The 13,820-nt window shown below is 42.0% G+C and overlaps 1 protein-coding gene across 1 annotated transcript in view; it reads right to left on the bottom strand.

Moving 5' to 3' along the window:
- Nucleotides 1-10,541: 10,541 nt before the first annotated feature.
- The window catches only part of stag2b (stromal antigen 2b), a 29,136-nt gene continuing 25,857 nt past the window's right edge, over nucleotides 10,542-13,820 (bottom strand). Inside the window, exon 34 of the mRNA XM_039813017.1 lies at nucleotides 10,542-11,873. Within this exon, the coding sequence (XP_039668951.1) occupies nucleotides 11,850-11,873 (24 nt within the window). The 3' untranslated portion in view covers nucleotides 10,542-11,849. The remainder of the gene's footprint in view (nucleotides 11,874-13,820) is intronic.

Here is a 13,820-nt window from a genome sequence, read left to right as displayed (position 1 = left end):
CAGTCACACACTGAAGGCAATTTGATCCCCCCCCCCCTCCCCTCAGACAGCCACCTATGAAATAGTAGCATTTTCAAGGAATGAGGTCATCATGTTAATGTGTATAGGTGGCTGTGATTAGTGCTTCTATAAATAGCCTGAATGTACTTTGATACCACAGAAGCTCACACAGACGCTCTTCAGACCCTTTCAAATTGAGTCAGGTAGAAATTAAAGATTTGTTTCATTATTGTTAATCACGTAAGGGTAAGTTATTACAGGTCATCCTAAGGGGGGCATGAATGGGTGTACCAAATTTCCGGGCGATCCATCCAATAGTTCTTGAGACGTTTCACTTGAAACCACAAATGTCAACTTCATGATGGCACTAGAGCAAAAGTTACCATGAGGATTTATCATCTGGGAACCATGAATAGCTGTACACATGTATGTCAATCTATCTACTGTAGCAGTTGTTGGGATATTTCACAAAATAAGTGAAAACTTTGACCTGCCAGTGGCACACTAGGAAATGGAAAAGTCAGAAGGATTCATTGTCTGGGAATCATGAATATCTATACCAAATTTCATTGCAATCTATCCAATAGTTATCAAGGTATTTCACTAAAAAGCAAAAATTACAACGTTATGGGGAAAGTGGAAAGATCAGGGGCTCATCAAAGTCAGGGGGATGCATCCTCTGCGGACCATGAATGCCTGTACCAAATGTCATGGCAATCAATCCAATGGTTGAGACATTCCAGTCTGGACCAAAGTGCTGGACCAACAGAATGACATGCTGCAAACACGCCTAAATATTCAGTTTATAAAGATATAAAAGAGTGAGAAGCAGGAAATCATCTTATTTAGAGAGAATAAATGTCAAAATCAAAATGGTTGCAAACTAATATTCTCTTCATCGTCCACTGATTTGTGACTAGTTAGTGGTTCTCTGCAGCTTTTGTTTTCCTCGCTCTAAAACTCCAAGATGAACCCTGCTGCCGGGGACATAGTTCCTTCCCAATCTGCTATTTACACTTTACAAACACTGAAACCATGACATCATCATTCCGGGATAAAGCCGCTGCGGTCCTGTAGTCAACCCAGCAACCTCACAGTGAAAATAAATCACAGTTAAAGTGGCCTCCTCTTGCTTTTAATCTGCCCTTAATGAAGTCTGGCGCATTTCCCTCTGGTGTGGCTCTATGACATGGCCGTGATCTACGGGCCAGGCTGGAGACCAGAGGGCTGCGGCCTCTGTGGAGCTGTGGGACATGTGGCTTCGGATGGGGCTATGGATCCAGGTATGAGCGGAGCCCCTTTGGCATGCACGGGGTCAAGTGGTTAACCCTCGTTATCTGGAGAGGCCGAGGAACATGTGACTTGGACGTTCCAGCTGTAATCAATATCGAACAGCCATTAACCACTGAGACAACATCCTCACATAGACACACGCACGCACGCACGCACGCACGCACACGCACGCAAACACACACACACAGAGACACACACACACAGTCACACACAAGCACTTAGCAGCATGTTTCCCGTCCATCTCACACACAGTAAAGTGTTCAGTAAAGGAAACACAGGGGCATAGACGCAAACAACATGGATTCTCTCCAAACACTGGGCCAGTTGAAACAGTGGGAAAATTCTGTTAATGTAAACGGACTATTTTCGGAGCCTGACACTTGAAAAGTTGTCGTATGAGCGATTCCTGCTGCTTTAAATTAAAACAGTAACAGCAGCGAGTCCAAACAACACAACGGCTGGGGCATCCGCAGGCTTCCATTTCCTGTTTGTGGTACGCTGATTGCTGTCCAGACGTCTTCCTCCTCTCTCTTCTCCTTCTCTTGCTTCACTCCACCTCCTCTCCTTTTCTCATCTCAGCCATCGTGACTGACAGGAAAGCACTGATTACAGACAAATAATAATGTGCGCTAAACATGTCCTCCTCAATTTAACATCCCAGCAGGAGATGTAAGCAAAACCTCTTCTCTTCTCCTCGCTGCTCTTCTCCTCTCATATCAGTAATTAAGTCTGATAACAAGCCACGACAATGGATGTTTCTTGTAGCCATCTTTGTCTACATATAAATATCTGGGGATCTTGATAACAATCTGATTAGTAGCTGGTTGTGATCCTCCTATCTTAACTCACCACAGTTCTCTGCATTATACCTTATTTTAGCCTCTCAGATGAGATTAGAATTTGAAAAGAGAAATTGTTCTTTGATGCTTAATATCAAAGACCTCGGCGCTCAACAATTCCACATGAAAAAATAGGTAGAAAGTTAGGACACAAAGACACACACACACACACACAACGTTATTAACTCGCTGTGATTATTTGTTAGCATAAACTGCATTTTGTAGGCCCATGGCCCAGAGGGCTTAGAGAAGAGCTAAATTGATGGAGAGAATATGCCAAATGCTGTCCTGGGGGGGATGTTCTGTCCATTCTAATAGAATTACAAGCCTCTGATAGATGAGTCTTTTCTCCAAGGCTACTTGTCTGTCAAACATTAGGTCACACTCAGCTTCCAGACTGGGGGTGTATGGGGGTAGAGAGAGCAGCAAGAGAAGAAGGGGGGATAGAAAGGGGCTCAAGGCATAGAGAAGAAAACGTCTGGAGAGGTGCCTCACTCGCTGCCAAGAAAATGAGGGCAACAAAAGTGAAAAAGGGTTAGGGGAGAGAGGGAGAAATGAGAGAAAAAGAGAGGGTGGGAGCTGGTGAAAGAGAGTGAAATGAGTGAGGGTGGGGGTTAAAGAAAGAGGAGAGAGTGAGAAGGGTACAAAAGGGTGCATTCGAATCCACTCTAATTAAGGCCCGTGTGATGGACAGGACCTGCAGACGTGCCTTCTTTTCTTTTTGAGTGTGTGTGTGTGTGTGTGTGTGTGTGAGGGGACGGTGTGACGATGGGAGGGGCCAGGCCTCTAGTAGAGATGTCTACTGCCAGCAGCCTGAATGGGACAAAGACCTGAATAGAAACTTCAAAGCGACCTCTGTGAGCTCACCCCCCTCTTCTTCACAGTCCCTTGGCTGTGTGATGGTCAACAAGCTCCTGTTCAAGTGGTGTGTGTGTGTGTGTGTTTGCTTTAAAAAGCAGACTGCAGGATGCATATATAATTGGAGCAGAGGATCTGACTCATTGCTCTCCCCCTCTGAACTGAACGCTGGCGCTCTTTGGCGGGATTGGACCTGAAACAAGTAGCCCACAGAGCTGACGTGTTGAAGACATTATTGTTGCTAAATGATACAGAGGGATTTAGCGTCTAATTTGATCCCAATGTCCTTACTGATTTTGGCCTGTGTTATGATCTTGTGGTGTGCGTCATCTAATTCTATTTGGCTCCGGCTCAGGGCTTCTAATGATCTTCCACTTATCACCCCCTTCTCTACAGTAGATTCTCCTCAAAGTGGCTCTCCCAGCAGAGCTAATAGCCTCACACGACTCCATTGAGTTGGAATCTTTCTGGGCCCCTGAGAAAAACAGGAAGGCCCGGGGTGATGGCTAGGGCAGGCAGAAAGATAAGATTTGTGTGTGTGTGTGTGTGTATTGTATGCTTTGGCATGTGCCAGATTTTGTGTGTGCGTGCGTGCGTGCGTGCCTCACAAAGGTATCTGTCCTGTCCGAGCCCACTTGCATCAGTCAAGAGTCAGGTCAGTCTCAAAAGCCCCTCGGATCAACGTGTCATTGTAGCTGCCTGGTGTCACTGACATGTCCTTAGTGACATCATCACGTGGGGACGCTGAACAGATGATTCATCTCTCTTCAATGCTCGGCCAAAGAGCCATTTAGAGTCCACCTCTAATCACAGTGCTGAATGGAAGTAGCCCCAAGAACCTCATCAGCGTTGCCTTTATTTCCCTGGCAGGTGCGGTGTAACAGCGTTTGCAGCTGCAGCTTTGATCATTTATGTTTTAAAGCAACACCAAAAATTCTTTTGTACCTTAAAATAATGTTTCCAAAATCATTTCAGTGGTTCAACTCGTAACAGGGTGAACAGCACTTCTGCATCCGCTTTGCGGCCCTCTATCGGCTATAACTGCACTATGCAAGTTTGTCAGATCGGGTAGCGGATCTGTAGTTGGAATGACAGCGGTAATGGACAATTCTGCTTCCAACCTGTGGGGGGACCGAAGAGGAAAAGTGCTTTGGTGGTCGCTTTTAGAAGCCCTACACTGTTATCCCAAATGAGTTGACTTTACTAGAAATTTGCGTGGAAACCCGTTGCCTTAAACCATTTAAGTTTTTACACAATACAAGGTGAAACTTAGCAGCTCAAGTTGTATTAACACAGAGCGGGAAGTTGATGCAGTAGACAAATCAAGTTCACATTAGTAGTCATTACTAAAAATCATTAGTAAACAAACTCTTTTTTCTTGAGTCATGTTGTCTAAAATAAGCATGCAAAGACACATAACACATATAAAACATTAGGCTACTTATCAGTACTAAAAATATAATTTGTTCAAATAAATATTGTTTCTTTTTCTTTATAATATTATGACTAAGATTGATGTATTCAATAGATATGTTCCATACAGAAACTTGATCTGTGCACTGCATACTTAAGCTGAATATTACAAACAACTAATGTGATTTAGTAATGAATACTAAAAACTTTAATTACAACTAAACCTGGGTTTACAGTTCCCATAATGACCATAGAGAAAGATCCTCTGAATGTGCTTTTATTTCAAATCTCCTGTAGCAGTTGCTGTCATCTGTTTCTGGGGAAATATGCTTATATTTGAACCATAGGAAATGTCTTTGAGATAACCTTATCTGCAGATAGAATGTTATCTGTCATCCTGATTATGTCATATGTTTTCAGCTGAGCGTGAGTCTGTGCAGCTATAAATAAAAAGGCCATAAAAGTATGTATTGCCCACACACACACATGTAATGCTGTTATTGTGACACACCTTTAAAACAAAGACGCAAGGGTAATCACAGCTAATGTACACACTTGAGCACATTAAGACCATAAAGGAAGCATTGCATCCCAGCTCGCAGTGTTGCACAAACGCACCTTTGGCACCCAAAGATATACACCAAGAAAACTCACTTTAAACCCAGGGAGACAAACTCCTAAATCTGAGGATGTCCTTGTTAGTAAGAAGCCGAGGGTACACGAGTGCTCTCAGCCGCATCATCAAAGCCTCAGCAATTACTCCCATGCTCCCTCACACTGGCATAAATCTGCTCTTATCTCGGCTTGCTGCAGGATCAGGGAATATCAGCTCCAGCATCTGCTCCATCTACAAACCCAGCCACTAAAAGCACAACAAAGTGGCTCTGCAGGCATAAATAAAGGAAGGAGGGGCACCGGAAGAAGCGAGGGGGGCATAGAGAGAAACAGAGAATAAAAGGTAGGCAGACAGAGTCACAAGGGTGTGTGTGTGTGTGTGTGTGTGTGTGTGTGTGTGTGTGTGTGTGTGTGTGTGTGTGTGTGTGTGTGTGTGTGTGTGTGTTCCGACTCGTCTGATTTGCCTTGAGCATTTGGGCTCTTTCCTACTCCAATCTGTCAATCGGCCAGTCAAAAAAAGAAAAAAAAAAACTTTACTCAGAGTGATTTCAAAGCAGCTCTGCTCGGCTCAGGAGAAATTCTTCACGGAAAATGAAGACATATGGAGTGAAGGGAGGTCACCAGCTCGAGTTAGGGCAAAGGGTCAGAGCTGAAGGTTTAGTGGTCAGGGACAGATATATAGTTAAGACTGCCATGTCATATTTATTGGAGGGGTTAAGATAATCACTGACTGTGTTTGCCAAAGGGCCTATGAACACAAGAGAAGTTAGGATTAAGGGCCCTGGACACATTCTTTACATTATTAACCCAGTTTTGCACAGAGAAGTCAGCAGATTCCGGGTCTGTTATCCAGAGCAAAAGTTGCTCCCACCTGGATGAAGCAACAGCAATGACAGACGAACAGGTCTCCCAACTATTTTTAGGATTAGGAGGATTGTTTATTTTCCTCACGGCCGGACTGAAGCAACATCTTTCATCCTGACCTCTTTATCGCAGCTGTGACCCTGACCCCCCCGTTCTGTCTCCTGTACCTCCCTGTCCTCTCTGCATTTCCTCCTTCCTCTCTACGCCCTCCACTCCCTTTGGCCCTGGCTCAACCACTCCCTCCTCTACGAATACGGCCTGTGTTTGGACGGGAGAGCTGGCTGGCAGTGGTGAAAGAAGTATTCAGATCCTTTACTTAAGTAAAAGTACTAATACCACTCTGTAAAATACTCTGTTACAAGTAAAAGTTCTGCATTGAAAATGTTACTTAAGTAAAATTATGTAAGTAGCATCATAAAAAAAGCACTCAATGCAGAAAAATCCTCGCCTTTGAGAAACTGGAAACGATGAAAACAGTTCTGTATTTAATGGTCTAATCATTTCAGCTGGACTTGTTTAATTTATAATAAAAACATCCTATTTTATAAACTACATGTGTTTTCTGCATGCAAAAATCTTAATTTGTGAAGTAACTAAAGCTGTCAGATGAATGTAGTGGAGTAAAAAGTACAATATTTCTCTCTGAAATGTAGCGGAGTAGAAAGTGTCTATATTTAAGTAAAGTATAAGTACCTCAAATGTGTACTATACAAATGTATTTAGTTACATTCCACCAGTGCTGGCTGGTGTGCGATGTGCACTATACAGTAGATACTCAGATTTCCAACCAGTCGAGGCTATTCAGTACACCGGGAGCTGAAAAGCCCTGAGTCGGGACCAGTCGTGAATGAGAGGCAAACTGTTACAAGTAAATGTTATGAGGAAATAGCTCAGCTCCAGGTGCTGGCCAGGAGTCAGGGGTGAGAGGTGATGGGTCACACACTCCCCCTCAGGGTTCCCTGACCTCACATGACTGATGAATAGTGTGCTAACGAGGACCAGCTCTCTCTTACCGTGTCTGCACTCTCTCTTCTTGTCATAGACTACCTTTAATTTTTTCTCTCTCTCTCTCTCTCCCCCTTCACTCTGCCAGGGACTGATCTGGCAGCAGAAGAGTAGTAATAGTTATACCTGCTGAACCTTTAAAGTACCCCGCCATCTGTCGTCTCCCTTGGATTTATAATGATCATCATATCACATTCAAACTAGGCACTGTCGCACTCTTACATAACCTAACCCCTATCTAGCAGTGCATGCAATACTTAAGAATAGATTGAATAAATTATTATTGGGTGAGGTGTTACATCTTGGCCAGCTATAGAAGTGCTCTCTTTCTAATGAGGCTCCCCTACCTCATCTCTGGCTTGGATCCACACACAAGGGAAGTGAGAAAGCTAATCGCAGGCACATGCACGGGCCACCCGCCCATGTATACACATGCAGACACACCCGTTACACCCCAACCCCCCCCACCCCTGCATGCATGCACAAATGGACTTAGCACAGCAGACGTGGACATTGGACACACATTTAACGCACACACACACACCAGCAACCCCGGGCCAATAGCACGTATCATATCATCGAGCCAATTAAAGAGATGAGTCTTATTAGCAGAGGTGTCCTGGCCCTCGTTAATCACTGGGGTTTCCTGGCAGGGGCTGGTAACATGCAGAGCTCTCCGTCATCTTTATTAGACTTGTCTCATCACGCCCTTATAAGACACTCATCCAAACTTTACAGAGACTCATGATTTAGCAGAGTTGGCTTGGCCCAGAAATGCATTCATTCATCAGCGGGTCACCTTTGAATGAGCTTCAAGGGATTTGAAAAATGGAAGAAATGTAGGCCTTGTCTGGCGCAGTACTACCTCACAGGATTGCATGTTTTCAGTTCCCCCCCCCTCCCCCCGCTAATTGAAAAGCCATGAAATTGTTTCCTCTTCCTGCAGGGGGGGGGGGGAACCATTATTTTCCTCGCTGCAGAGCTCAGGCCCACTGGGACGAGTGAAAGTGGCTCCACAACAATGATGTGAGGTGAGGAGAGAAGGTGTGGAGAATCAGATTGCAGGGTAAACCAGGGTAAATATCATCCTGCTCCTAGCTGAAAACTCGCCTTGTTTTCTCGCCTCGCAGGGTCGAATGCACTTCGCAGACCTCTGGACCACCTGCAGCTCTGCTGATGACAGATCCCCTCCACACACTGGACCATCTCAGCCCTCTCTGTCAAAGAGAGACTAATCCTCCTGCTTCTGTCCTCCGAGTACAATAGCCCTGTCACTCGTTCACTCATTCAGCATACCTTTAGCTGCTCTAGCTGTGTGTCAATACGAAGAAAACCGACAGGAGGCAGACAGTAGGTTCCCACGGCGCTCTATTCATAGCTTTCAAACTGGAATCTCTGACCTGTTCTGGCCTGTCTTGTGAATCCTGCTCCTCATAATGAAAGCATTGATCCTTTTTTCATTCCACATTCACCTTGACATCTCTGTTACGGCCCACAGAGCGTCTTCTTTTAATCCAGGAGAGATTCTTTCCCTTTTATTTTGTTGCCAGATATTTTATTGGGTGCACAGCACATTTTTGGGAGATGGCACAGAAATGTCAAGGATGGGGTGTACTGCAGTGCACCATAGAGGCACTAGAAGATGAGTCTGGACATTTTGAGCGACAGTGGCCTGGATGTCAGACTATCTGTGTGCGTGTGTCCGTGGGCCTAATCTGAGGCAGACTGGTAAAAGATTTTCCAAGGGTCAGCGGCTTTCCTCTGCCCTTCCAAACAGAAGAGATTACAACCAATCTCAATGATGAATAATCCATGGAATTCAAATTCTGAGTTTATCTTCTTGCAAAATACTGGAAAAGTCTTGTCCTCCTTGTACAGCAGCTCTTCTGACAGTTGTAATAAATTGAAAAAGTAGCTGTTATATACTGAGCATAAATGTACATTTTAAGTCACCATGAAAGACTGTTTCAGATTTTGTTAGATCTGTTTCTCCAGTGAAATCTGCATGTGTGAATCATGATTCCCAGGCTTCCTTGACCCTCTTTGAGGTCTCAACAACAGCTAAACTGATAGGGCCTGTGGAGGCTTTAAGGTTATCAGGAGTAAATACAAGCTAGAGGCCCTGTGGCTCCAATTTAAACTGAGCAGCCCTGACCTCAGAAACACAACTTAACTCAGCCCAAGCAGATGCACTGCTGCGGAAACAAATCATGAGAGAAAATTATACGGAAAATAATTGTTTTGGTGCAGAAGCGCGAGATGTGGACAAAAAGCACCTCATCGTAAAACTGGTTTGACAACATGACAACTAAACACTAATCTAACATTTCTTTTCTGCATGAACACCACTAACAGTGTTACAGAAAGGGCTGACAGCTCAGAAGACAATCAAGCAGGCCTGCCGAGGAAAGTGCTTTTCTTCACATTTTTCTGATAGCCGGCACGTGAGGAGCAGACCGACATATTGATAGATGGGCCTCTTCATGTATCACAGACTGGACATGAAGGGGAGCGCTCTGCCAGGTCCCATTCTAATACGCCAGCATTGATCTGAGCTCCCCTTTATTAATCATACACTTAACACAGAAGTCTCTGTTGCTTTTATCCTTTTCATCTGCTTCCTCATGTCTTCACTTTTATCATTAGGAGCAACTAAAGTGTTCTTGGTCTCAGCTGAACAAGACATTACACTCACTAAAATGGGCCCTTTTGACAGTCAACACAAATGTAAAAGTTGTCACATACAGTGAGATGTGTGCATTGAAGATGCAGAGTGCCCGAGTACATATTCAAAGCCTTTTCACCAAAGTAAAAAAGATACATAGATTACAAAGAGTGACTACACGGTCAATGTGGGGAGATTAGATGTCCACCTTGGACTATACTGCCCCCTTGTGCTAACTAGGTGAACAACTTGTGAATAGAGTGAAGTGCTACCACCAACTAAACTATATTTCACCCCAAACTGCAAGAATGTGCAAAGGAAAAAACAAGACCATAGAGATGCTGTGCAGCCTGGATATGATTAAACCCAGTACAAGATGTAGTAAGTTTTTTGTGGTCAAAAGTAAAAAGTACCACAGATGAAATGTGTTGATTTTTATTTAAAAGTTACTGTCTCCAGACAAGTACAAATCAGAAAACAGAGTGACTGAAAGAGGATGGGATAATAAACAACAACTTAGAGTTTAGGCAAGAGTGCAGAAAAAAAAAAAAAACACAAAAATGGCCAAAAGGAGAGAAAAAAAATTAAATTTTGTATATATACACATGATCTAATAAGAATTTATACCAATGTAGTGGTAAGTAACAAACAATAAACAGTACTTTTTCCTTTAAAGAATTTTCTTTTTTACTTACATAAAATAATTAAGCAAAAGACATATAGGCTGTTCATCTACTTTATCACATTACATCTGACCACCTCATGTTTCATGTTCTAAGAAGCCAATTCTCCACCTTTAAACATGACTGAGCCTCTGACATGGAAGATTACTGTGAGAAGGTGACTTTCACAAGCATGTTTAAGGCTTAAGCATGGAATGACTACAAAATAAAAACCTCAGTAGACAAAACATTTCATTAAAACTTGTGTGTGACAAATATATGTCAAAATCTAAGCTTTGTCTAGCTGCCACAGCGCTGCTGAATAACTTTCATCTTCAGTATTGTCTGAATGACTACCTTTCAATTTTAACATTTGAAATCTTTTAAGTATTTTGTGACAGGACCTTTTTATGTTGAGAAAACCTTAAAGCTGAATTTCACAAGTCTTTTCATTAGTTTTATCCAAACTAATTTACACGTAGGAAAAAAGGTAGAAACCCGAAGACATTATCAAGACAAAAAAAAACAAAACATAAAAATACAAATTTAAAAATCTTCCTTGATGCATGGCTTCACATGCTTTCATTATTTTTTTGTACTTACATTTCTCAAACTTTGTGACTGAAGATTGAAAAGTTGAAAATAAGAAAACCAAAAGCACATATATAAAATCAGCACCGATTCATATATAACTTTTATTTAAAATGTAGAGATACCCATTTCAACATTATGCTGCTGGATTTTAAGAGAGAAAGATGTGTCATTCTTTGACTGAGCTGCTATCTGCCAGAGCCCACACAGTGGCACTACTGGGAGAGAAAAAAAAATCTGCTCATTGTTTTGTTTTTTTTGTTTTTTGGGGGGGTGGTCATCAAGACACATTTCTCTAGTAGATGGAGGTTAAGGAGTGGTCCAAATCTTGGGGTAAGATCTAGGATTTACTGCTTAACAGTGTGGAGCGTTCAGTGGACTCTGGGAATCTTCACAGCAGAAAGGGATCATGACTGATTCTATGGGACACCTCAGCATCTTAACCACCAGTGGTTACCAGGACCTCAAATCAGGCCCAACAACAGGGAGAAGAAACTTTAGAGATAGAGGGAGAGAGAAAAAACAAAAAAGGAGCACAGAAACAAAAAGACCTCCATCCACTTGGCTAACACAGTACAAGCAAGCTACTACAGTCGGTTTATAAATTACTACTTCACACCTGGTAACTTACTACAATTGTAAAAAGGGTTAGACATAAACAAAAAATGTATTTTAAGTTAAACACACCAATTCATCCCCAGTTAAAAAAAATAAAAAATAAAAAAAAAAAAAAGGGAAAAAAAAAAAAAAAAAAAAGAAGAAGCTATTATGGATTTCTCTTCAGACATGTCTCATTTCTAATAGGTTTGGATGTGGCCTGTTACTTACCCAAGATTATAAAAGTAAATATTTGAAACAATGTCCTCTCTGAGCAAGCAACACTGAGTGTGGGTTGTCATTGGTCCACGTGGAGTACAAGCCAGAATTTTTTTTTTTTTTTTGCTTTTTCTTACAGAAAACACTTTTGTTTTCGCATCTAAAATTCTCTTTAAATACAAAGCGCCTCTTCTGTTATCCCAGCGTCAAAATCATCTGGATATTAGCTTAAAACATTGACACCCCAAGGACCTAGAGGAAACCCAAAAAGAAAAAATATTAATAACCAGTTATAAAGTTAAAAGAAAATTTATTTGAAAGAAACCGATTGATATTTATATTGTTTTTTGACAATTTACTATATTTTAGTTGCTGTAAAGGTGTTTAAAATATGCTCTTCACCAACCCAACATCACTTCTAACATTGTGTAAAAGTAATTCAGAGCGGAAAAAATGGATCTGAGGCAGACTTGTTCTAAGCAGTCAGAAGCTGAGCAGCTAAGCCTGCTGCATTTCTTTGCTTATAAAAAGCTTAATAGAACTAGACGCTATACGTTTGGTTTGGCTACAGTTTTCTGCTGTGATATTTTTTGTGACAATTAAATTATTCAAAGCTGAAATAAAACACATACATTTTAAAGTGCTTTATACTGAGGCAGTGTCTGAGGAGCCCTGCATTTCAAAGCCCAGTGTAAGAACAAGCCCTAAGGCAAATCCCCAGGGTCTCTTAAGGTTGGGACATGTTGAAACAAGAATTTAAGGCCTGCAGTACATTCTGAAATAAATAAAATTTGGCGTGTTTACACAGGCAAAAAAAGATGGCGTTGCAACCAATAAGAAATGTTGTGTTTGGCTGCAGAGCATGCAGCTGAACTTGTCTAAATGTTTTGCACAGCACCCCAAATACAACATGCTTGTTGAGTTGGTGCTACATGTAATGTGACTGGTTGTAAGTCATCTGTTCTCGATTTACTTCTATAGAGTATACTAATTTAAGTCCAACTCTTGAAGAAAAAGAAAAAAATAAAAGAGAAAAAAAATCACAAGTTGAGTTAGCTCTTACTGTGTCTCACTTAATCTCACCAGCTGGTCATTACAAACACACCTCCAGTCTACGTGAGGTGCGGTATTTATATACATAGTCTAAGAACAAATTTGGAGTATGTCTTTGGTAGTAAGCATTCAAGGTACAGTACAGGCCAAAAGTTTGGACACACCTTCTCATTCAATGAGTTTTCTTTATTTTCATGACTATTTATATTGTAGATTCATACTGAAGGCATCAAAACTATGAATGAACACATATGGAATTATGTACTTAACAAAAAAGTGTGAAATAACTGAAAACATGTCTTATATTTTAGATTCCTCAAAGTAGCCACCCTTTGCTTTTTTGATAGCGCTGCAAACCTTTGGTGTTCTCTCAATGAGCTTCATGAGGTAGTCACCTGAAATGGTTTTCACTTCACAGGTGTGCCTTGTCAGGGTTAATTAGTGGAATGGTTTCCCTTATTAATGGGGTTGGGACCATCAGTTGTGTTGTGCAGAAGTCAGGTTGATACACAGACGACAGCCCTATTGGACAACTGTTAGAATTCATATTATGGCAAGAACCAATCAGCTAAGTAAAGAGAAACAAGTGGCCATCATTACTTTAACAAATGAAGGTCAGTCAGTCCGGAAAATTGCAAAAACTTTGAATGTGTCCCCAAGTGCAGTCGCAAACCATTTCAGGTGACTACCTCTTGAAGCTCATCAAGAGAATGCCAAGAGTGTGCAAAGCAGTAATCAGAGCAAAGGGTGGCTACTTTGAAGAAACTAGAATACAAGACATGTTTTCAGTTATTTCACACTTTTTTATTTTTATTTTTTTATTTAACCTTTATTTTATTCAGGGAAGGTTCACTGAGAGGCAGCCTCTCTTTTGCAGGAACGCCCTGATCACATTCACACAGTTACACATTCATACCTGGAAGCTGCCCAGTACCACCACAGTCTGATGTGCTGGCCACTGAGCAGCTCCACTGGAGCCGTTGGAGGTTAAGGGCCTTGCTCAAGGGCACCTCAGTGGTGGTAATGAGGGAGGGACAAGTGCTGCTCTTTCACTTTCCCCACCCAGATTTTATCCTGTCGGTCTGGGGATTGAACCAACGACCTCCCGGTCACAAGCTCGCTTCTCTAACCTTTAGGCCACCACTG

Source organism: Perca fluviatilis, chromosome 10 (genome assembly GCF_010015445.1).
Source record: "Perca fluviatilis chromosome 10, GENO_Pfluv_1.0, whole genome shotgun sequence".
NCBI lineage: Eukaryota > Metazoa > Chordata > Actinopteri > Perciformes > Percidae > Perca > Perca fluviatilis.
The sequence above is the reverse complement of the archived record's forward strand: the minus strand, read 5'-3'. Positions and strand labels throughout refer to the sequence as shown.